The 24,228-nt window shown below is 39.6% G+C and overlaps 1 protein-coding gene across 5 annotated transcripts in view; it reads right to left on the reverse strand.

Annotated features, from left to right (window-relative positions):
• The window catches only part of WDFY4 (WDFY family member 4), a 153,077-nt gene that overhangs the window by 74,375 nt on the left and 54,474 nt on the right, over positions 1–24,228 (reverse strand). For 4 of the 5 annotated variants that reach the window (XR_008577881.1, XM_054832026.1, XM_054832027.1 and 1 more), the window contains 15 exons: positions 24,046–24,119; positions 23,041–23,202; positions 21,258–21,349; positions 20,155–20,254; positions 19,171–19,376; positions 18,399–18,568; positions 17,719–17,844; positions 17,087–17,248; positions 16,779–16,976; positions 15,145–15,262; positions 14,461–14,618; positions 13,792–14,030; positions 11,301–11,410; positions 10,164–10,355; positions 9,460–9,599 (listed from right to left, as the gene is read on the reverse strand). Coding sequence is in view for 4 of the 5 variants with exons in the window: in XM_054832026.1 (XP_054688001.1) it covers positions 9,460–9,599; positions 10,164–10,355; positions 11,301–11,410; positions 13,792–14,030; positions 14,461–14,618; positions 15,145–15,262; positions 16,779–16,976; positions 17,087–17,248; positions 17,719–17,844; positions 18,399–18,568; positions 19,171–19,376; positions 20,155–20,254; positions 21,258–21,349; positions 23,041–23,202; positions 24,046–24,119 (2,247 nt within the window). In the remaining variant the exon portion in view is untranslated. Of the gene's footprint in view, positions 1–9,459; positions 9,600–10,163; positions 10,356–11,300; positions 11,411–13,791; positions 14,031–14,460; positions 14,619–15,144; positions 15,263–16,778; positions 16,977–17,086; positions 17,249–17,718; positions 17,845–18,398; positions 18,569–19,170; positions 19,377–20,154; positions 20,255–21,257; positions 21,350–23,040; positions 23,203–24,045; positions 24,120–24,228 lie in introns of those variants that run through there. The other variant, XM_054832029.1, reaches the window with a different exon arrangement.

The following is a 24,228-nucleotide window of genomic DNA, read 5'->3' on the forward strand; positions in this document are numbered from 1 at the left end:
AGCAACCCCATATCTGAGCTCTGTCCTCTGGACTGCATGCCCTAACCAGCGTGGGCTTCCTGTCAGTGGTGACATGACTTAGGAAGGAGATAATTTCTCACAGAAGTGAATTATTTTTGCAGTCACCATCTAAACCAATAATATTTCAAATGGGAAATTCCTGAACCACTATGATTTGCATAGCTACAGAGCCAGATTGTCAGCAGTTAAGTTTTGAGCCTAAACTCTTTTGAGGTGTGAAAACTATCTTCTTGCATTCACTTCAGTTCTCATGCTCCTCCTTTTTCCATATGTCTAACCAGAATTTCCGCTCCTGACATGCACAATTAAAGTTCAATACTTCTAGTCCTTTCCTGCCAAATCACAGAGAATAAATCAATCCCTTCATCAGCCAAATAAGCAAAGGATAGGATTACAGCTAGCATGGCAGTTTTACACAGAATTCAAGTGTTGAGTAAATTACTAGAGTGGAGTGAAGTGAAGTCTCCAATTCACCAGCTCTGTTGCATTCAGATACAGGGACAAAGTGCATAACATCTCCATGTCTACTACTGCTACTAAGTCTAACATGGTGAATCAGACACCAGGTACACTGCTACCCTGTGAAAACAATAAGCCACCCATCTTGTGACCAGAATACTTTTTAAGTAATTGACTATGCACTAGGAAGCAAGTAGGTTCATTTCATAAGAGGAAAAATCTTTTCATTAGTCACCAGGTAACAAGCATTAAGCTAAGGCAGATAATGTTTTTCTTAGCACATTAAAGAGCAGTTTGTCCTAGTCCTTCACATACACTCTCCACACTAAGGGTTGCTTGCAGGCTCTTTTGAATCACAAAATTGTTATTGCCATGTGGATTTTATTGTTGCTTTGCCAAAATTCATTTAGCTTTTCAACAGACTGTAGTTCCAGCAGTTAAGTATTGCATGGAAGCTTCGTGCCTCAACCCGCTAGGAGGCTAATGCACAGTGCCAACTGCTCCTAAGGATCATGGATGGATTTCTGGCATCGCCAGTTGGTTAGGGAATAGCACACTTAATGAGAAAAACCTCCATATTTCAGTTCATCATAAATGTACCCACACACAGGGGTGGGTTTCAAGAGGATAAAGTATGGTGTACATGTGAGGAGACTTCCACACTGTATGTATCAGCTAAACTCACGCAGCATAGAGGCAGCTCTACTTCTGTAGCAACTATATATGTATGTATATATGTATACACACGCACTCCAACATATGATACTACTGAAGAGATGAATTCCAGGGAGAACAGCTAACTTGTCTCCTAATAGCAGGAAAACACAATGGGAGGCAAGACACGTTTGTTCTTTCATCCTATCTCTGAGAATGACTTCTGTGACTTTGGGATAATTCACTCAACCTCAAGGGCTCACTTTCCATCCCGTTACAGCAGAGGTATTATCTTTTACCTCCAGTGAAAGGTGAAGGTCAGGCTTTGGCATTATGGGGAATAGCAATGGGGTCTCTTCTTGCCTTCACTTGTTCTTAGTATTTTCCTATTTCTATTTAAAATGGCGATTTTCTATGAAGCCCTACAAGTGTATCTAACTTAAGTTTTATTACATAGTATCTCAATGCATTTATCTAGAAGCCTCATGCACTGGCATTTTCTGATTACATTTGAATCATGGCTTTTATTCAAGAAAAATGTGCACTTCTAATCCTTTAGCTGACAAAAGAATTCTGTAAACATTAGTGTATGCTTAGAGCTCAGAGTACAGAACACAAAGAAACATCTCTTCCCTGACCCCTAACATTGTCAGTTTTCTTAAAATGACATGCATTTAAAGGTGAGAAGATTACTTCTGGTATTTTTTTAGTGCCTGTAGAACAATCCTGAACTCTACAGGCTACTCTGCAGCAGAAAACCTGAATGGAACACAGATAGGCACATCCAAGTTTTATTTTTAATTTGGCTAGCAAGGATGAGAACAAGAAATCAATGGTCACAGACTTCCTTCAGCACAGGTTAGCAACCTATACCGTCACTTAGGAGAAACATTTAAGTTCATCTTGCAGAGATTTCTAGGACCTCCCCTGATTTCCTGGTTCTCTACTTGCACACACCACCACCCGTTTCACACTCTTAGCTATTTTCGGTCCCTGCTGATAGAAACTTATACTTAATTTTCTGGTCACCCAGACTTCTACGTGCATTTTATACTGCTCCCTGCATGAGATGAGGCACCATATAAAGACTCATAACTTATAAAGCAAATTTGGTCATAATTCTTCTCCTTATAAAGATTTCTAATAATAAATAGCATAATTGAAAAGATGCATTATTTGATTTTAAAAATAGAACAAATGTAGAACTTCTTAAAAAATCATGAATAATGAAAAATTATTTCCTGGTGGGAAACTGTGGATGAGAATGTTGATTCCACCCAAAGTTTTAAAACAAAAATGTAAGTTTCATTCAGTTTAAATTGCCGCTTCAGGCTTTTGAATCAAACAATCCATATAAAGCAACTTAATTAAAACAATTTGTTCCTGAAATTTTTATAAATTAAATGTTGCATCAAAATTCTGGAATGAAACACACATATTTGCACCAAGAAATGTGAAAAATTATTTATCTTTCTATATATTCAGCAGAGAAAAAAATAATTCTGTTTCAGTGGCTAGAACTTCTTTCTAGGGTTTCTGTGCAACCAAATAAAACTCTTTCATCCACATTAACACCATTTAACTTATTCAGTATCATCTCTGTTATATGAAAATAAAACTCTGCAACCAGAAGCTCTTGAAAGGTGAGATTTCAATGCCAACAGCTTTAAACATTAAACTCTACATGCTGAAATCCTATATCGAAGCTTAAACTTGAACCAGACACAATCTCTGGCTTGAAAAGCAAAAATATATTTTAAAAAAATATACAGGAAACAAAAGAAAACATCTTTTCATACAATGTGTGATTGAATGAGGGACTTCACTGCCACAGGACACCACTGAGTTTAAAAATAGAGAAAAACTCCCTCTGAATAGTTACTCACAAAAAGTTTTGGAGGGGATATTATTTCCTGTATTTCAAGTTTTAAAATTAAATTGATATATATCAACAAAGGAACCATTTTGCTAGGATAGATTTTTCTACTGTGTGTTGTGCTGTTGCACACACCATCTCCTGTAGAAACTGGTACTGGATTCTAAGGGGAAAGGCTGTGCGGCGAGTGGCCTGTGGATTTGAGTCAGCCTAATAATTTGTATTCATCAGCATACAACCTTTATATTCCAAAATCTGTTAAACAGTTATCGTCAATGAATGTGGAAAATATTCCCATGTATTTCAAGAAGTTCAGTGATTTGTATTACATAAAATTAGATAGCTCTGCATTTTATGTTTTCATGTAGTTCTTATCTAACTTATTGACCTGCTGAATTATTCCTTTATGATCTTATAAACAATCTGAATATGATAAATGAGCAGTGTGTCAGATATCTGCTTAAGAGGACATAAAAATTTCTTTGTTCAAAGTTAAAGAAACTTCCAGCTTGCTGCAGCATACTGTAATTTAGCTTTGAGCCAGTTATTAAACAAGACAATAATATTATAATGGAAATTGTTTAATATACATCATTAATAGTAAAGTGCCTGCTTTCATTGAAGTAAAAAAAATGTGTGCTATGAGCAGTTTTGAAATGAATATTTGATTCCAAACTTCCCTTGTGCATTTAATGACATGCTAATTTACATTTTAATTACTTCCTAAGAAATCAAAGCATTTGTTGACAGAAGAACATAGTGTCAACTTCACGGTGCACTGTTGGTGAATAGTTAATGAACTTAATTAGATAATTAGTGATGTTAATTATCCTTCTATTATGAAGATAAAGATGTTACACAAATGATGCACTTTTCAAAGAAATATCATTACATGTTTGCTTGTTTTAACTCAGCTAACTTGAAAAACTGATAAAAGACCAACTGAGTGATTGGTAAGAAAAATATTTGTTTAATTAACAGTTGTGATGTTTCAAACCTTTCTATCTTCTTCACTTCACCTACTGTGAACTGCTAAGTCCCTTCTTCATTCTAAATTAGCAAGCTCTTTTTGTTCAATCCCGCTCTCCTTTTCACTACCTCTCATACCTCCCCACCTTACACAACAACTCTGTGATGCAGTGGCTCTACTATTGTTTGAAAACCCCAGCTGGTCAGCATCAGCCTTGATTTTACAGTCAGTTATTGAAAAACACTATAACAATGCAGGAGAGAAGTAGCTAGTATTTGAAGGCACTGGTCCACTATTTAGCTCTGGGTTCAGCTGCTAGTGTTGCCACTGACATCTTGGGTGATAATGGCCAAGTCTCTGTAAATCCATTCTGTCAACTTGAGGCAAAGCTTCTTTCTTACAGAAGTCAAAGCCCACTGACACACAGCCTTTTGAGCAAACGCTGATTTTATGCCCTGGGGCTGAGTCTTCTGTGCCCTGACAAGAGCCTCACATCATCCACCTTCCAGTTCAAGATCAAACACTTCTGTTTGAAAAGCCATGTTAAAAACTACCCTCTAAAACACAGACTTTTGCACACACAAATCTCAAAGAATTTGTGAGTATGATCTGTACATATTAATTTCAAACAGGTCATTTCTCTCTCTTCCCCCACACCTAATGCAGAACCTGAAAAGATGGCTGCAAAAAGTGTTAAGCAAGACTGACAGCCAGCAGTGAATGAAGCCCCAGTGCTCTTTCCTGATGGAATCACGTGAGCTGAAAGCCCTGCCGCAGACAGGACTAATTCTGTATCTGTGATGCAGCTACTATTTGTACTAGGTGAGTCCTAGCACTGTACAAAACACTAAAAGACTCCTGTAAACAATCATGTAGAGATTTACATTTCCAGCACAGAAGGAATTTAAGCCTGTAGTTCAAACTCCCACTGAAGTAAATGGAAATTTTATGTTTAAATACTTCTCAAAATATAATGCATTACCACCACAGGTGAATTACTAGAGATACTAGGTATACTAGCCATATTTATCTTAAGAATGAGTGTTACATGTGAAAACTTCTTAAAATTTTTTGCTGGCTGTGAAATTTGAAAAGATTGTTGTTGTTTGTGTAACAATTTCCTGTAGCAAAAACACTTCTAGCTGCTGGCTTAAGAGAAGCCTGTTGAATAAACACATCAGAAAATTAAAAAAATAAATTTCCTGTAAATCTAAAACTAAAGAAAGCCCTAAGGACTTTGAAATAACATGTTGTTTGAAACACACCTCAGTCTTTCTTAGACTTCAAAAGAAACATGAACTCTTAGAAGAGATTTGAGAAACTATCTTTCTTCCTCTTGGGAATTTAACTACAGAGGCAGAACTCGACAGACAACTGTCAGTGGAACTTGCCCAAGAGACATTTGCTATTAGTTCAACCGAGGGTATCTGTTGTTAAGAAACTATGCAGAATTCAAGCGGACCTTGGTCATATCACTATCGTCTTGCTCAGTGATAAGGACATACAACTTGCTTTCCTAAATGAGTTAATGAACTTGTAGTTTCTTTTCAGCAGTACATCAAGACTGCTTAGCCATCAGTATAAATAGATTTTACATTGTAAAAAATTAAGAGGAGAATTTTCAAAAGGAACTGAAGTAGATTCTGTGTTTGACAGTGACTTAAGTCTCAGCTAAGAGGTCTTTTCTTGGAGCTCATGACTACAGAAATTTATCCACAGAGACAGAGAAGGCTCTCTCTGACACATTGATGCATTTATCTTTTACAGATTTGCTGTGGGTTTAACAATCTGCCTGTTGCTTACAAAAGTAAGCAGAAGAGATGGGCTCTTACTACAAAAGCCAACTAAAGAAAAATTAATCACTCCCAGTGAAGTCAAACTTAGCACCTAGTATTCTCTGGTTTGTAGAGCTACACCATTAAATGCTTTTTATGCTGTTAGCTCTGCAGTGACCTTGCATACACAAAGGGCAGCAAAGCAGAAACCAAGATATCAAACCGCTCAAAAATCCTTAGAGTTCAAAGGCTACATTCTCCCATCAGTTAGCTAGGAAGAATTATTTTGCAACAGAGCGACAAAACCAGCACAAAGAAGGTCAGATACCGGCTCTTATCTATAGCTGTCTTCACAAGTGTATGTTAGCTAACCAAAATCCTACCATAAAGTTTCTGGTTTTACAATTACAAGTAGGAAGTCTCTGTTAAACCCTTTGTTCTGAAGACTGGGATTAAAAAGACCTTTTCTATTTCATTCTCTCAAGGTATATAGACGTCTGGCATAGATGAATATAATTAAGGAACCAAAACAAGAGAGGACAGGCATGATCAGGCCTGTAAAACTCAGGAGGCTCTGCATTTCTTGTGAAGAATAACAACTATATCTACAGCCCCAAGGCAGTGTGTCTCACAGTAGTTAGAAGTATCCTGCTTGTAGCCTTGCTCAGGCACTCATCCTCAGTAAGAACCTCAGGATACTGCATGGTAGAAGCTGTTGACTGATTTGCAATTTACTGAAATATGATTGTCATAGTGGTCCCTTGCTGCTCTTGCAGCTTGTTGAAGATGACAAAAACAATCAGTCATTGCTAACCTAAAAATTAAATACATATCCTAGATTCTGACAGCAAAACTGGGGAGGAAGGGAAGACAAAGGGCTCACTTTGAAACAGGAAAGTCAATGATTTGGAAACCTTTGGTACTGTATTCAGTCTTATAGACCCTCCTGCTGACAAATTTATCCAACACTGTCACCTGTAAGCATTAAAAAAATCTTTGTACAGTGCTCCTCTTGCTCCTGCATGGCTACTCAGACTTCTAAGAAATGGCAATTAATAGAGCAAATCATCACCATTCTACTACCAGAAACGTGATCATACTCTTCTTTCTGAAATATCATGCCTTCCAGAAAAAGCCCAGAACAGAGCATGATAGCAAAGTAGATTCAGAAATATGGGGAAAACACAGCTGCATTTGATTGCTAACTCTGACATTTGCCACCAAATAGCAAATTGCCACCAAATTGGCCTCACTGATGCTGGAGATCCTGAGTGAAAGTGCAGCAGAAATATGGGACCTGATCCTTCGCTGGAGTAAATAGTTTGAATTTTGCTGGGTTTTTTCCAGCTTGAGGATTGGGTTTCAAAAGCACTCTTGCTATCTTGTAAATGGAAAAAAGGGAGGGAAAAAGTTGATAGTTTTAAGGGGGGTGTTTTGTTTGTTGGGATTTTTTATTATTTTTTAATCTGCAGCAAATGCTACTACTGCTTAAACTTCTTTATTTTCAGTCAGTAGAGGAATCAAATTAATAACCCAGTAACCAAACCATTTCTTCTTTCTACTGGACAAATCTTTGAAATCCTGGCTGAATTTATGCACTTTTCTCAAATTTAATAGTTTTGCTCAGTTAGGAACAACCGTGCTTAGCTCTCAATAAATGCAAAGGTTTTTATTTTACTATGGGATTTAAAGGTTTTGTCTCTCACTGTGTAGTTCATACTGCCACTTTTCCTTTTATCTCAATATTTCAACCAGGTGCCTACTGCTGTAGGACATAGGTCCATAACTAGAAGCAGAAGACAGAGGCCAGTATCTGAAGATTTTTCCCCGAGTGAATACTGAAGACACCTCAGACACAGCAAATTATACAAAATCACATTACAGCACTTTTTAAAGTGACTACCAAAGTGAGGTAAAAAATATGAGTTAGAAGCACAAATACCATTTACCTTTAATGTAACTTGTGCTCTCAGCATCCTTTGATACTGAAAATCCTACCTTATACCTTGCTTGTGAAGTGTACAAAGAAAGGGGGCTATTGAGGAGCAAAAAATAATTTCCTTTCTCTTAGATTTCATATCTCTGAAGAGTGCATCAAACTCTTTCAAAGATAGGCTGGAGGGAGAAAGGGGGAGAGAGAGAGTGGAGAACAACATTTGGAACTGTAGCTTTGCATCTCATTGAGAGGAACAATTTATCAGAGCTGTGGAGCTGTCAGTCCTTGACATGATAAGGAATAACACCAAATGAGTAATGTTTCCTCCAAACCCAGCTCCTTTAATTACAAGCCGCTTCCTTGCGGAAGAGAGACAGAAGATGCAGAAACACCAATTTCATGCACTTGTGCCTGAATAATGTCTCTGCACTGCCTTTTCCAGATGGCAACCTTTTCACTGGAGGAACTAATGATGTGGGCATATTTAGGGAAAAACCAATAACAGAGTCTTTAACCTTCAACAGCAAAAAGCATGTTGTACAAAATGTTCCTTGGGATACATTTACAAATATCAATTACATTGCTCACTGAGGTGTAATCAGCTGTAATAATCAAAATTAATTTTAAAAAATAATTAAACAGACCCCAGGGCAAATAGTCGATGCTCTTGTAGTATGACATCACAGTCTACATAGGTACCTGGGAAGAACTTGCTCACTCTGTAAGCAGCAAAGTGATTTTAAGGAATGAGAAGGATGCTGTGGCATGCTGAGAAAAAACTTGCAGCTCAGTAAGGTACTATCAGACACAGTACTTGGGTATCATAGCCTTCCTGATCAACACACCTGGAAGTGAACCAGTCATCACTGGGGATAAAGCTGCAACCTGCTACAGCTTGAGCTAGAGGGTTAAGACTCCCTAAACTGATGCTGTAACAGATTTACTGTCTCCTCAACAGGAGGAAAAAATACCTTAATATGTTCAGAACTGCAACAACACAAGCTCAGTCCAAAGCTCTGACTATTCTGTCAATGCACTGCTGCCCTACCCTATGACTGGTTACTCTAGCCCCAACAGAAACAAGTAACATCGAACCAGTGCTTTTTATTCGTATTCTCGACAAATGCCCAGCAAAAACATGGAAATGGTCCTCTCAGCAAAGGAGGACTTCACGCATGGAGAAGACAGTCCAACTGCATTGCTGGCAGTAGGAATGCTGCATACCCTCCAGACTGATCTCTGGTTTATATAAGCACTTGTCTCCTTATTTCTTGAGGCTAAACTAAAATTTGGACTTTTAATACTTCATATTGAGTAGAAAATGAAAGGACAGTACTATGGTAATACCTGATCCTTTCTACTAATTCAGTGTCTGAAGAACAAGGTTTACATGAGCAATGTAAGTCCAAAGTAGCAGCAAAGCCAGCATCTCCTCACCTTGTTCTGACCCAAGCAAAGCCCTGCGAGCACAAACACACATGGGTTGCTTAGTTTTTTCTTTTTAAGTGCAATAACTAGGCCTCATGCAATAAGTATTTATTAGTACATTATATGTTAAGGCTGCCAACTGAAGTTCTTTAGATCAATTACTATTTCTTAGTGATTATTTCTAGCAGTCGAGAAAAAGAACCTTAACTGCAATGTGTCTAGTTTACAATGGAATATGTCAATAGGCATACTGAGAAGCCTCCCAAGTCCAGACAAACTCTCCAGAGTCGTATCCAAGGCAGACTGGTGACAGAGTCAGAGAAGACAGAGCAGAAGTTACCTCAGATTTGCATGCCATCTCCTTTGTGTTTCGGCCAGGCATCAACCTAATAGCTGAAGAGAGGCTTTCACTCCAGGAACTGTGCTTGCTCTGTGACAGGCCTGACCCTGCTTTATTCTGGAGAAGCTTCTTTTCAGATGCTGTGGGCCAGAACAGACAAAAAAGCTTGTAAGACTTGAAGTTAAGCCTGTGGGAAGGTAGAGGGTTTGTACCCCTGTTACACAAGAGACAACAACATGACAGTGTCTCACTCCAGCTGGATTGTCCTTCTATTTGTAAAAGAAGCATTGAATTAACATGTACTTCTCAAGGCTATTTAAAAGCCTTACAGAGGTCTGCCATAGATCAGTTTCATTATACAGACACAAACTTTGAATCCCTGCAGCACTACACACATTGGAATGCACTTCACCCAAATATCCTCCCTTCTAAATTCTCCTATGGGATACAACTGTCTAAGGAGATTTCTCTTTCTTGCAGTACAGCACAAGCCCTACAGCATCACCAGGTGGTTACAGAAGGGCAGGGGCATGATGCAGAAAGCAATCACAATCCTGGATGAGAGAAACCGAGAATCTGCTTTACCTAGTAAGTGACATGCAGACGAGGGGTATAAATCAAGGAATCAGTGGCTTTGCATAAGTGCTACATTTACTGCAATGTCTTTGCTTACTACAGTGAGTGTTCGATAAAAGAACAGAGACCTATCAAGTGTTGCCAAGCTTTTGTCATAATTTCTTCCCATAAAGGGGTGATCTCCATTATCTTCATGTCCCTTTCTTTGTCATTTCCTTTTACAGAAAGATCCATCTTGTAAGTGTCCTCCAGAGCCTGGCGCCTCTGAGAAATGAGCTGCTTCCAGATGATTTCTACTGTTCTCAGAATCTCCTGATGGACTAGGAAACAAAAGAAACAAATGAAGAATAATTTTTTTTGGAAACAAGTCAAGCAGCAGAGAATGCAAAAACATCTATTTAGAACAGCACTTGTCCAGAGTAACTGCTGGAGTCAGTGGAGTTGCTCCATTTTTCTACTGCCTCCATAGGTTCTAGGCCAGACTAGTTAGCCTAATATAGTAAAAGAAATGTCCTGCTGTTTTCTGTATTTCAACTCCCTGAAAGAAACAAGCAGGAGTGACAGATCATTCTAACTGGTTTCTGCCTTGGAAAACCATCTCATCAGAATTTTGATGATCTTACCATACATCGAATGCTAAAGCACATAAAGGACATGCCTTTATGTTGCCAAACATCATTAGAGATGGTGGGGCAAAGGTAATCAAGTCATGAAACAATCTGACAGCAGCAGGATGCTGTTCAAGGAAATGCTGAGCTATTTTGCTGTATCTCCCTGAAAAATCAGGCGTATTTGGTTGCATCATACCAAAGCCAATATATATAAAAAGAAAATAAGAGCATCACTCTTCTGTAGGGTTCAGCTGACAGCCCCCACACTGAATCTAGCCCAAAATTTTTTCAGTGTTTCTCTTAAGAGCAAAATGTTTCTTCCTGTGTACAACAGACACAAGCTCTGTATAGGCCTTGAAAAAAAATAGAGCTACAGATAGTATATATCTAGGCACTGACACTGGCCTCAACGTCGGGAAGAGATCTCCAAACTGATATTCATTACTCCAGAAGATGTGGGGTGTGAATTTTGAATAAAAAGGTATGATGCAAACAAGTAATTTTTAGCACAACTTTCCTTTCTCTGTACTATGCCTGCAGTGTCTATACACTGAATAGGCGACTAAGTAGCACTTGCATGAGCAGCTCTGATAACCGTTGAGGCCAGGCACTTTCCTGCTCTATAAGCCAAAGGCAACATGTGCCATAAATTACCATCATCTGGAGTAGGTAGGCTGCCCTTTTCCTCTTCACTGGGTGCAAGGAAAATCTGATGATACGAAGCTAGCTTTGGTTTTGCATCCACCCCAAAACCTTCTGGATAGCTGTGACAAAAAAAAAAAAGGTACGTAAGGAAACCAGACTTATAACAAACTGAGAACAGTGAAAAAGCTAAAGGTGTTTCTTCACATCCACTCCTACTCGATCAACATTTCCAGTCTCAAGGACTTACACCAATCACTTGATACTGCAGGATTTACAGGACGTGGGAACTAAACCACTGCCAGTCTGATTTTCAAAGTCAAGGAGCAGTCATCAAGATCCTATGGATCACTCTGTTGTAAATGCCTTATCCCTGCATTTTTTAGTGCACTTGTATCTACCATTCATCTCAATTATCTGGAACAGAGGGCTGTACTGATGTAGCCAGATTGCATCCAGTTTTCTTACACCTCCCCTCAGCATCTTGTATGCCATCTCTTTGCTCTGAATTTCTTCACTAGAAGTATCTCTCATTATGTGGGACACACTGCCTTGCCATACCCTTCACCTGAACTGCTTGCTTAGTCTAAGTTTTTGCACCAATGATTATTCATTCAGTTTATAAAGCACTCAGCACAAAAAAAGCTGCAAGCTTTAGATTATAATTGAGGACATCACCACTGCCAAAAAGATTTACTACTGCTTTGGGGGTGTGGTGTGTGTTAGAATTTACCAGTCAGTAGGTGAAAGACACCAGGAATTTCAGCACAGCAGTAACACTTACAATAAATGCAACAGGCTTAGTTAAGGCATCCAGACAACCTGGACTTGGTCACAGAAGTGCTGTCAATAATATATATCTAGTCACTAGTAACATACTACATTCTTTCAGTTGTAAACAGGCACTACTACATGGGAGAGTCAGATCTCTTAGGTATGCAAAGCTGCCATTTTTATTTCTGATTTTCTTTTAAATATCACAGTTCTGATTCCCTGGATTTGCTATGTTTGGCTTTTGGGTAACACCAACACTTCTGCAATTTATTTTTTAAAAAACGTTTCTGGTTTTGCTACATAGAAGCAACACTTACCCCATCTCAATAGTTTTGGCCTGGAAATTATCTGACTAAGAACAATCAAGAAAAGACCTCAGGAAGTGCGGCTCATTTCTGATGTAATACTATATTAATGGATTCAATGCACGCAGAAGGTTTTCATTGAAATAAACATCGTCATAGTGAATAAAACACTAGTCAATATTTGCTTCTTTTCACAAAACAGAGTTTCCAAAACAACTCCCCAGCAAGAGTACCTCTGATACATCACCTGTAAGAATAGCAAACAGAGTGGGTATGGATGTTCTAGCCCAATCCAAATCAATGGCAAAACTGCCAGCTTCAGTACGACTAGGACTTTGCAGCTCAGATCCAAGTAACAATAACCATTAACAGAAAGATTCACAAGATCCATGCACAGTTTTATATATGTTTTAAATGTACCCACACAAGAATAGCTGCTGGATCAGAAAAAACATCTCCCTAAATTAGCCCATGCAGATGTCTCTGAGAATGGCCACCTGCATGCTTGTGGAGTGATTCTAGCCCACAGCCCAGGAAGATTTCCAGACTCTCATTTTAATGATAGGCATGTGAGCCAACTCCACTGAAATCAGTTCAAGCTTGTTAACTGCAGTTACTACTCTGAAGTGAGTAAGTTGCTGGAAATGGTGGATGAGTAAAACAGATACAACACAGATGTTTTGGTTAATAAAGAGTAGCATTTAAACCTATGTGCAAATTTAAGCATTCTGATTAGACAAACATGCAAGCTTGTCTGGGTGTCTCTGAAATGAAACACCCTTTTCGAAATGAAAAAAATGGAATTAAGTGTTACGTTATTACCATCTACTGTGCCTTGTTTATTACATCCACAAACACACATACTAGCCTGCCTCTGAGCAAGAGAAGTGGTAGGAAATTTTCTGCTCACTAGTATTTCAAGAAAAAAACGGCCTTCTGTTTGAAGAACAGTTTATCCCTTCCACTTTTTTGCTGAAAGACAATCCATTGCCTCCAGAATACTGAGCACATTAGTAACCTTCCTTTTGTCCAACTTAAATGATAAAAAAATACATCAAAACATTTCTGCTGCTGCTGTTCATTTTTTTAAGTGTATAAGGAAAACAGCCATCTTCCCTCAATTGCCTTTACTCTCCCACTTCAACAGACACCGAACCAGAGTGGAAGGTTTGCCCTATTTAAGGCAGAATGGTGCTTTAAACCCCCAGAGCACTGAGCCCAATGGGTCAAATGCTTGCTAGGATACAGTACATATACTACATCCAAAATCCTTAGTCTAGCTGAATGCAGCTCAATCTCAGCTTCTAGCAATTCCCCAAAACAGATATTGCCTAAGTTTTGTGAAATCTCCCCCTCTGCACCTGCTCCCATAGATAACAGCACAGAGATGTAAACAAACATTATACTGAGATGAACATTTGTACCTGCCCGAATTCAGTTGGCAAAGGCAGTGCATTAGGCAGATGACAAAATTATTATTTGAGTTGTAAGTTGCAAAAATAATGTCCCACTGCTCCTGCACGACATTGAGAGTGTTCAGGATATTAAACTGTTCAGGCAGCGATTGTTGTGGTCTGGATAGGCAGTATAAGATGGCTCTGTTTAGACAGCTGTACAGGGCACTGAGGAAAACTTCCTTTTGAGAAACGGAGCTTTCTAAGACCTGTGAAAACACAAAACAGCAGAGTACTTGGCTTGCTTAAAGAACTCTCTCCCCAAGGATCCATTCCTCTCACTTCATTTTAGCTGGTGCAAACTTCTTTCAGCAATATACCTGTTAGATACAAATTCAATTTTTCTGTATTTCTGCTGAAGTCCCTGGAATTGTGGAAGAGATTAATTGATTCCTGTTAAGCAACATGTACATAGCCAACACGCAGTGGCACAGAAGAGCTAACCATTCTTTCTGTATGCTGCACCATCTAATTCTGTCATTTAGAGCTATTATGTGCTCATGCAAGAAAACAGGAATAATCACAACCACCAAATGGATGACAGCCATCTTCTTGAGAATTGTGGTATCATGACCTCAGTGTGAAACAGCACATTATAACATGTTGATAACAGTTGGAAAAAAATTTCGTGTGACTCACCCTCATAATCTGTTTGGCAGTGAAGATCAGGATTTGCTTGGAGTCAGCAGCAAACATTCTACTGTTCAGCTTCTCAACCAGCTTCTGAGCAAAATAAACAATATTCATCATGGATACTGGTGCAGTTGATTCTGAAGTGCCATGAGGATCACTGCTCCCTGAAGAGGATACAAGAAGGTTGATTATTTCAAAACAAGCTGAAATGCAAAAAATAATGATGTGATACGTGAGGTTACCAGAGCTGAAAAGGAAGTTTCATGCCATAATGTCTCAGAGTTGGGATATGTCTAAGGGAACTCTAGGTCTAGCAGAAATACCTTAATCAGACTGGAAATTACAGCCCCATCTCACTAAAATACTATCAGGAAGGACCGGTCTAACTAATGATTCAACTTAGTTGTTGCTGCTCTCCTTTATCAGGGTTGTTTCTAGAAGTACTCAAGGATAAACCTAGATTTCTTTAATATTCAGAATCTGTTCTCAAAAAGACAGAAAAAAGCGAAGAGGCTCTCTAGAAAAAGGGTGAAACTACAGTAATTTATGCAAACTGGCCTACAGCAGGAGTGAATGGACAGTCCAGCCTGCTGAGCTGGACTGTCCTTCTAGCGACTTTCCAAACTTTTCTAGCAATTATAGCTACATGCTAAACACCAGCTAGCTAATGATATGATTCTCACCACTCACCTCTTGGTCTTGTTTTCCCCTCGCCTTGGCTGGTAACATGGAAGACGTCCATAGCAGACAGCAAAACTTTTGTCTGAAAATGTCTCTTCTGCTCACTGGTGGCATCCTCTGGAGAAACCTATATAGTGACATATACATATTAGTATGGCAGAAGAACTGCCAGGAAGTCAGACTCAAATTTGCTTTCAGCCTTTATTCAAAAGCCTTTGATTTCATCAGATCTTTGGCAGATTATGCCTGTCAGATTCAGATGCAGTAAAAGTTTTGCTCAAAGAAGCAAATAGAAATTCCAAGAGACAGTCAGTACTATCTGAGATGATTCAAAGTGTCCAACATTTCCCCTGAACACCTAGGAACTATGTTGGGAAAAGGAAAGGGAAAAAAGCACAAAAAGATCCAGGACAACTACTCCACCTCACTTGCACACTTTAGCCCTTGGTGTGGGCATATGAATCAGCCGCTGCAAGCTGAGAAGTTATCTGTGACAGCTAATCCACAGTAACACGTAAATGCAGAGATCTGGTGTAGTCCTCCATGAAAAGGCAACACAGCACCTTTCATACAGAGGTCAGCAAGAGTGCATGTGTGGACAGTTACTGGGCAGCACATGAGATGGCAGAACCTCATACCCTAGCTGGGAAAACAGAAAGTCTCACATAGGTCTACGCTCTCTAGCTGATAGCTGGCACAGCTGCGCACTGCACACCAAACACAAAAGCAGGGTTTTGCACAGGGCAAGAACCTAGGTTCATAGGTGGTTCCCAAGAGATCTTGCCCTCAAAGAATTTCAGTTCCATTTAGCAGGCTCAGGATTCAGATAGTCAGAATAGCCATCCTCTATTTTAAACTGTACCAAGCCTCGAGATGTTATTGTATAAACCTTTAGGGAACTGCTGCTCTGTAAGATGATTTAACTCACAACAGCTGCAGTCAAGCTTATGCTCATTACTATTTGTATTACTAAGCTAAGTCTGCATCAGAACTCACATTTGGGACACCTGAACTATTGACAATTTGGACCTGAAGTCTAAATTTTCAACTTTCCCTTTCTTCAGACTACTCTGATTCTTTCCAGTGCTTTGAGCGGTTGAAATCCATAATCCAGAGTTGGCTGCTACAGCTTGTGTTAATCTGTACTAAAAGTGGGGACAGTTGCTTTTGGTTTATTTGAGCACTGAAAAGACATTGTTATCTCAAAAATCAGTACATAGGAATGCTCCATGTGAAATCTTCTGTTCTCAACAAATTCAAGGGCTGCTCTCATGACAAGCAGGTATCACCAAGGAAACAGGAAATTTTTTCACACCTTAGTTCTGCACTAAATGTTGCCTGAAAAATGTTATTGTTGTCAAGGGGGAGCATTTTCTTAGTTCACATGAATGCAGAGCAGGCAGAAAAGGCCTTTCCTCCTTGTTCAAAAAGTAGGAATTCTGTTCCACTAAATAGGCTGTCCAGATCTGCCAGGATGTAGTGCATGCTAAGAGCCGTGGTCCCAGCCTGTTGAAAATGCTGACTTAAATACATCTCTTCATCACTATTAGCACTTTTTTCACTAGGCCACTAGCAGGATGCCTCCTGTCCTTCCACCCCCAGTGTGAAGTAGAGCAGCAAAACCTGATGACTACAACAGACACCTCAAGAAGCAGCTCAAGTGGATGCCCTTGTTTGTTTGCCGGAATGTTGAGAAGGCTGTCCGTCAGGAGGACTCGCACAAGATCCCACAATTGTTTCTTGGCAGGGTGCGGTAGGAGTGGGAGAGAGGAGGGATCAACACAGCCTTTCCCTTCAGCAATGGCTGGACCATCAGGAGTCAAAAGGCCTTCAGAGCCTCCCTGTGCAAGCAGACAACAATGGATTGTAACTTAATCTCCTTTAAATTGATTTCTCCTCCTAGCAACCCATCTCAGATCTGAAGGGCTTATGCTGGCTCAGATGCACATACCTTGGGTGGTCCAGAATGGAAAGCCACCGTAGCCAAAGTTTTCAAGAAGTCAGGACAGTGCCACACAGGGTCCTGAGTATAACTGTGATAGATCAAGCACAGAAACTGGATAACATTCCCTGGATAGGCAATCTCCCAGGAAGATTCTGCATCTGCAATAGGCTGAACACAGACAAATGTGCATCTAGTCAAGGCAACATTCCTCTCATTCATGTAAGCTTGTCTTTGCTCCTCTCTAGGTATTCCTAAGCAACTAAGCAAACACGACACAGCCACAGAGAAGCCAGGCAAGTCACAAGCAGCCAAATCCCAGCTTGTAGACTGAAGATACACCCGATCAGAAAGGCGGCATCCTCATCATCAAGAATGAACAAAATGGGTAGTGCTGTGGGTAAGATCCATCTCTGTGTTCAGAAGTTCTTAAACGTGAGCCCATTACATCATCTGCTATGTAACATAACCAGGCTGATAGCTGTGCTGATGCTTTGAAGTACCTGCTCGTTGTTATGCTCAGTATTGCCCTGTGAGGGCAAAGGAAGGCTAGGGGTTGCAGGTTAAAGACTGCCACTTGACACTCTCAGGCAGTTTATTCTGCCATTCACATTGCATTTTCCTTGCAACAAAATGCTTACCTTGTCCACAGTGACTCTAACCATTTCCAGCAGTAAAGAAGCTGCCTCTGCACACAACCCAATTTTGAGGACATTCTCTGTAAGGTGGTTCTGCAAGATCCACTGAAGCATAGACTCAAGATCTTTCTACAACAGGAAAAGAGATATCTCAAGAAGAGATGGGAATTATATATGATACATCAAGAACAATGCCTGCCCTCTCCACATCAGAAAAAAACCAAAATATCACCTCTAGCATTTCGTCCCTCTCCTATTAAATGTGTTTCCCTAGGATAGCACTAATAGATCATCCTCTTCTGAAATACATCTTTGGCGCTCCCAGGACAAAAAATGTCTCATGGCTTCTCAGGACACTGGGGCAAAGTACCCATATCCACGAATTCTGAGATTTTAATGCATCTTGACAATGTAAGGACAGGGAAGCTAATCTGAATTACTTTCTAAAGTACAGCAGTTAAATAGCATTTAACATCTGCACGAATAAGTTTGTTCTGAATAAATATTTCCTTAAATCAAAGTTAACTTAATTTTTAAAGTATGAATGACTAATTTTAACTATCACAAAAACCAAGTAGGGTTAACTTGCCTGAGAATCCTCTCACAGAAAAGGCCACAAAATATCAAAGTAGTAAAGCATTAGCAGCTTCATGCTTGTCCGCTGGTTTTTTTTTTTTTCTTACCTTGGCTGCTTCAGGTGGTTCAGACAGTGGAGTTGCCAGAAAGAGCCCTGCCACAAGCAAGTAGATCTCAGGGATGTGGACATGATCAGTCAGACATCTTTGCAACACAGAAAATCCAAAAATCAAGAAGGAGCCATTGTCAGCCACTGGAGGATGAGTTTTTAAATTATCTGTAAAGAAAAAGAAAACATTCTGAGGAAGAGTCTAAAAATGAATGCCATATCAGAGGAAGTATTACTGACGCAAGTTTATCCTCATTTGTCTGTGTCCCAGGCCACTCGGTACCCTGCAACATCAACAGTTTACAAAACTTCCTCAGACTAACACATAGCAATTTTTCCCACTATCACTTTTGTTACAGGAGATACTCCCTGAATTATTCTTCTTCCTTTCTCTTCCCTTTCTCAGAACCACAGGCCTAGTTATCAAAAAGCAAGCTGAACAAACCTTAAAGAAACAAAAGGTTTCAGGGCACAAGCTGACATCTGAACACCTCACAGACTTATCAACTAGCCTGATTTTATGCAAGACAAAAAGGCTCGTCTCCCTGCAAATGCTAATCAGAAGTGCCAACTATTGTGTAAGGCAGAAGCAAGGCCTTCCACTCTTCAGCACAGAAGAGCTGAAGTACTTGGACAAGCTTGCCCTAGAAAGTAATATCAGTTCTTGGTTTACTGAGATCAGCGGGAATTCTCTGATCACCTACTTCAGTGATCTCCTATTACTGAACTGGATCAAGGGATTGTTTTGGGAGCATTAAATCAACACATACCCATTAGAATACTCAACCCTGCAGAGCTGTTTTCCAGCCAGCGCCCAGCCACTATCCCCTCCTTGAATTTGTTCAGCAGCAAACGATTGTGGAGGAAGCACAGAAGTAGCTTGATTCCTAGTACAACCGTGCTAGAGTGCAGGTAGCTCTGTGTGAACAGCAGAAACCAGTCTGGCCCCAGCGCCAAAAATGTCGTCTCTAGTTCCCTAGGACAAACAGGGTAATGAAAACACACAGAAGGAGACATGGTAGAAGACAGAAAGGAGATTTTATTTAAACTTATCTCTAAGTGATTTAGAAGCTCAAGTTTATCTAGAAAAAAATCTGATTAAAGGCATACTGCAACACAGAATTACAAAGATTTAACACTCACCCACACAGTTCGAGCCACTTAATTCCCACTAAATCCAACCTTATAGTGCTATCAGGCAAAAAATCTCATTAACATGAAGGTCCATCTGAGAGTGTGCATCAATAACTGAGGTAAACTACATCACAGACTAGAGCTTTCAACCTATGAAATTCAAAATTACAGTTTAAATTTTGAAGTCCAAGATATGTTAACTAATGAAAATGTACAGTTACAGCACCCAGCACTATGAACTCTACCTTTCAGTTAAACAAGGTAAAACTATAGTAACTGCATGTTCATGGTTAAGATAGTGGGGTGCAAGTAATGCCACATTAGATTGAATTGATTTTCAAGAACAGCTGGAATTTCTTCAACCCTCGCAATACAGAAGAACCAGCAATATATGAGTTCCTCTGAGACATTTTCTGAAAAATTTAAATTTTTTTAAAATGGAGATGAAATGTGTGATCGCCAGATAAATCAGTGACAAAAAATAACTCTGAATCTAGTCTGCTCTTTCTTACTATTTGTTGAGACTCAAATATTCAGTGTGTTCAAGTCCTGGTCAAGCAAAAAGGAAATCTAGAAAACAGAAACACTTACCCACACCTTCCTAAATTGTTTCTACTTACTCAGAGGACAGATGAAGTTTGTCTGAGCGCATTACATCTAACAGCATCTTCAGTAACTGGTTTCGAAGCCAGATTGTCTTTCCAGATGTTTGGCTTAAGGCTACAAATATCAGAAAGTAATAAAGAGTAATGAAGAGACAAAACACATGTTCCATTGCTTTGATGAACAACCTCATTTGCACCCGATTAGCCCAGGAAGTTCCACAGTCTTTTGTAGAGTAAAAAGATGCAGATATCAGACTTAGACATAAGAATTCCTGCTAACATCAGAAATGACCAGTGCTTACATTGTCGAAGTCATCTCTTCAGAGTTACTTAAAACTCACCCAGACTATACGTTGAATAATAACCGACAGGAAGCAATCTCAGGTTAACTAGAGAGGGAAATGTAAACAGGCAATCTGCCTTGTATTGCCTAGCTACAATGTCCATATATATAAACTACAGTTATGAGTGTCTCCTTAATATAATATATTGTTTAGAGGTGCAATAACCAATATAGTCTCACCTGAAAGATCACAATGAAAGAGCCAACTGACTGGAAGTTCCCCCACATAAAGTTGACATAAATACACAGCTACTTTAAAAGGTGCAAAGCTCCACATTATTATTTGCTACAACTGTAAGCATAGCAAAGTCTTCACAGAAAATCCAGGATGCCAAGTGAAATTTTACTCCTCGTAACAGCCCAGTACGTTAGTTTTGGTGCAATTTCAATTTAATGGCCTTCATCTCTGTATATATCTGAAATTCAACATTGTGTAGACTCTAGACAATGCAGCCAAAGTACTGGTGCCTTATTAGCAGAGAGAGGATAAAAGGGGAACTCCCTTAACAGGATGAGGATGTTGCAGTAGGTCAGGCCTTCCCGGATATGTGCACAGTGATTGTCACTTCTCTATTCTTCACATCAGGCCTTTGTAGCAATATAAGTTTTCCCCACAATTTCAGGTCACCTTGATGGAGCCTGTTCCTTTCCAGATGAAATAATTTGAATTGTGTCTCTTCCTGCCACTGGAGGCAGAAGCACTATGTTGCCCTGGGGAAGAAGGGAAGTACTTTAGCTATCTATCAGAACACATACACCAAAGATAGCTCCTCACCTTCATTAGGCATCTCAGCCACACTGTCCAGGCAAATCTGATTTTCATCCACAGAAGAAGGTTTCAAAGTGTAAACAAGGAACAATCCAATCCTTGCAGAGAAAGAAGGAAGCAGTTTTGGTCAGCAGAAAGACATTCATTTAATTACTTTGAGATTACATGCAAATCTCAATACTCATTAACAATGACTGTTAACAACAAACATTGGACATTCTAATTGCTGCAGAAATAGAATTGAAATAGGAATGCAAAAATTCATAAACTAGGAAGCAAATAAAAAGGACATCTATCTACAAATGAAAGTAATATCTATTCTACTATAGAAACATTTTTCTCTTTATCTCTTGATTTTAAAGATCTTTCACTATGAGGGAAGCAATCCTGAGTTAAGCACTCTGTTCATACAAAAGATTCTGAACTGCCTGTGGCATTCACATATCACTGTTATCACCACTAGGTTTCCAAGCACATAAAGGGAGAGCAGAGAAACCTCAGCAGGTACTCGGGGGGAGGACAGGCAATCTCTTTTCACCTGTAGTTTGCTTTACCACATCACCTGGTTCTATGGGTAGATAAGGTGAAATACACACTTAGTGAAGGTGCATAAGCTCCTCCTGCCCATAAGAAGCATATGTCTTAAGGCACAGAACACCACTTGTTCTGCAGGAACGGTCCACACAGCAATCTCTGTTAAATGTGTCAAAAGCCTGGGACCAGCAGAAACTCCAGTGCTGTGCAGTGCTGCTGAGAGCCTGCTATAGTCTCTGCTCTCCTGGAGCTGGAAGAATAGGGACTGTCTTTATCCACTCATTCAGCACTCATGGGCCTGACAACTAATCAAATTACCATGGAATAACAAATCACGATATTTTAAGAAAAATGCTCATTCGCACTCCTTATTACATTGGCAAATTTGATATACTAAATACACTACTCACACCTGTATGAAAAAAGACTAGGCTAACTCATACAAGCTCACAGAAGGAAACTACATACAGGTACTTCTACAAAACAGCAGGCAAGCAGTAAGTTCACTTATGATCTTACTCCACAGTAACTGAGGTGCTCATACTCTTCAACAGAGTTAAAAGCTCACTGCAGACACCATGCATTCAACTTGCAACTATGTTTCTACATTTTATTTGAAAAAAAGAGCTTCAAAACCAGAACTGTCATCTGTGCAGTGCATTTCCCTGGAGTTAGGTGGCTGTAGACTGCACCACATGGACTTTCCTCAGTTCATAGGCTATGGCTGATGCAACTAGACTGGGAATATAAAATGGAGCAGTGTTTACATTCTGTGGAAAGCAAATAAGGATTTAAATTCTTTGCTTCATGAAATCCTGACTAACATATGTTGACCTATTCAAATTCAGGAACAAAAAGGATAGTTACTGGGATATAAGCCAAGCCAACAGGATTAGATATGTAGGTGACTGGGGCCAAGTTGCAATACTATAGCAATTGCAGTACTTTAGGGGCAGGATTTAATGAATCCAAATATGAAGTGCAGACTTTGAGTAGTCCCAGTCATATCAGGGCTTTTTGTGCCATCACTGTAAGGGTCATCACCCAACCTGTCCTCATACAACTATAAGATTGGACTGAACTCTGTTTTGAAGACATGAAAGTTTTTCATCAGTGGGGATTCCTGCAGTTGCCAAAGAACTGGGGCTCCTACCAAAGATGAGGTGAGGGAAGTTCTGCCATAAAGCTCTCTCCAACACTTGCAGGACTATAGCTCATCTGGAAACTGAGAAAAAGGTATAGACTTGAAGGTTACCTGACAACATCCCTTGTGTTAAAGTGTCCTTGCAACAGATGGGAGAGAATAGTGCAGGCCACAGTGATCCTGGAGTTACCGATTTCAGGATCATTGAAGAGGAAAATGAGCTTGGGCACCATTTGCACCTCATATGCAACTGCAGCATTCTGACATCCATCTCTGTAAAAAAGCACACGGACTATTAAAAGCTTTTACTGGAAAGAACCAAATTTGCTTCATTTCAGCTAAAAGGATTCTCAGGTTGCACTGATACTTTGCACCTTTGGCTTCTAATGTTGCCTTGGCAACATTTCAAACACTGTCAGACAAATCGAGTATGTGTCAGCGATGGAGATCTGAAGATTTCTTTGTGTGTTCTCTACCCTTCCCATCTGCCCTCTCCCTTGGAAACTGCTAACATTTCAACGAGTTCAAAGTAAACAACATTATTGAATTTTCAAGCAGTGAGTTGGTAGTAATAAATGCTATTCTTGTAAAACTCAGCAAGGGACATGACAGCTCTGCATAGAGCTTTCTGGAACCAAAAAGAAGGAATCTAGCATCCTGCTCTACTCAGCCCCTTTGCCATGCTGCGTCTTTGCAGGTAAATTTAACTCTAGAACAGCTGATTAAGAAAGTATACTGTTATAAAAAAGTTTTCCTCTGTTTTGTTTTGGTTTTAAACACAACTTCACTTATAATTTTTTTATTATTTATTATTTCATACTCAATTCAAACATTCAGATTTCCCCTCCCCAGCAGACATATTAACTTTCATTGTACAGCAATGGCCCGTGTGAACCAGGTCACCAGACAGCTTTTCCCACTCTGGCCCCACAGTTATTTCCAGGGCTGATCAAATCACTAACTACATCCTTGAAAGAACAACATAGGAATGATTTAGTCCCAGAGTCCACTGATTCCAACTAGGATTGGACCCTTCATATCCACCTCACAGTTCCAGCTTCAGGTTACAGATGAGCTTCTCCCAGATGTTTCTGATTCAAACACTAGCTTGTGTACCTGGAGGACTGCAAGATCTCCACAAGATGTGAAAAAACAGCAAGGTCAAGATTTTCTGGTGTTTTCATCCAAAGCTGAAAGATAAAGGAAGGCAGAGGTTTTACTGGTCTGCCGAGCTGAAAGGACAGTAACCTGTGACAGAGAAACAGTTACAAGCAGTTCAGGGAGGATAAACATCATAAA

This window comes from Grus americana, chromosome 7, assembly GCF_028858705.1.
Source record: "Grus americana isolate bGruAme1 chromosome 7, bGruAme1.mat, whole genome shotgun sequence".
Classification (NCBI taxonomy): Eukaryota; Metazoa; Chordata; class Aves; order Gruiformes; family Gruidae; genus Grus; species Grus americana.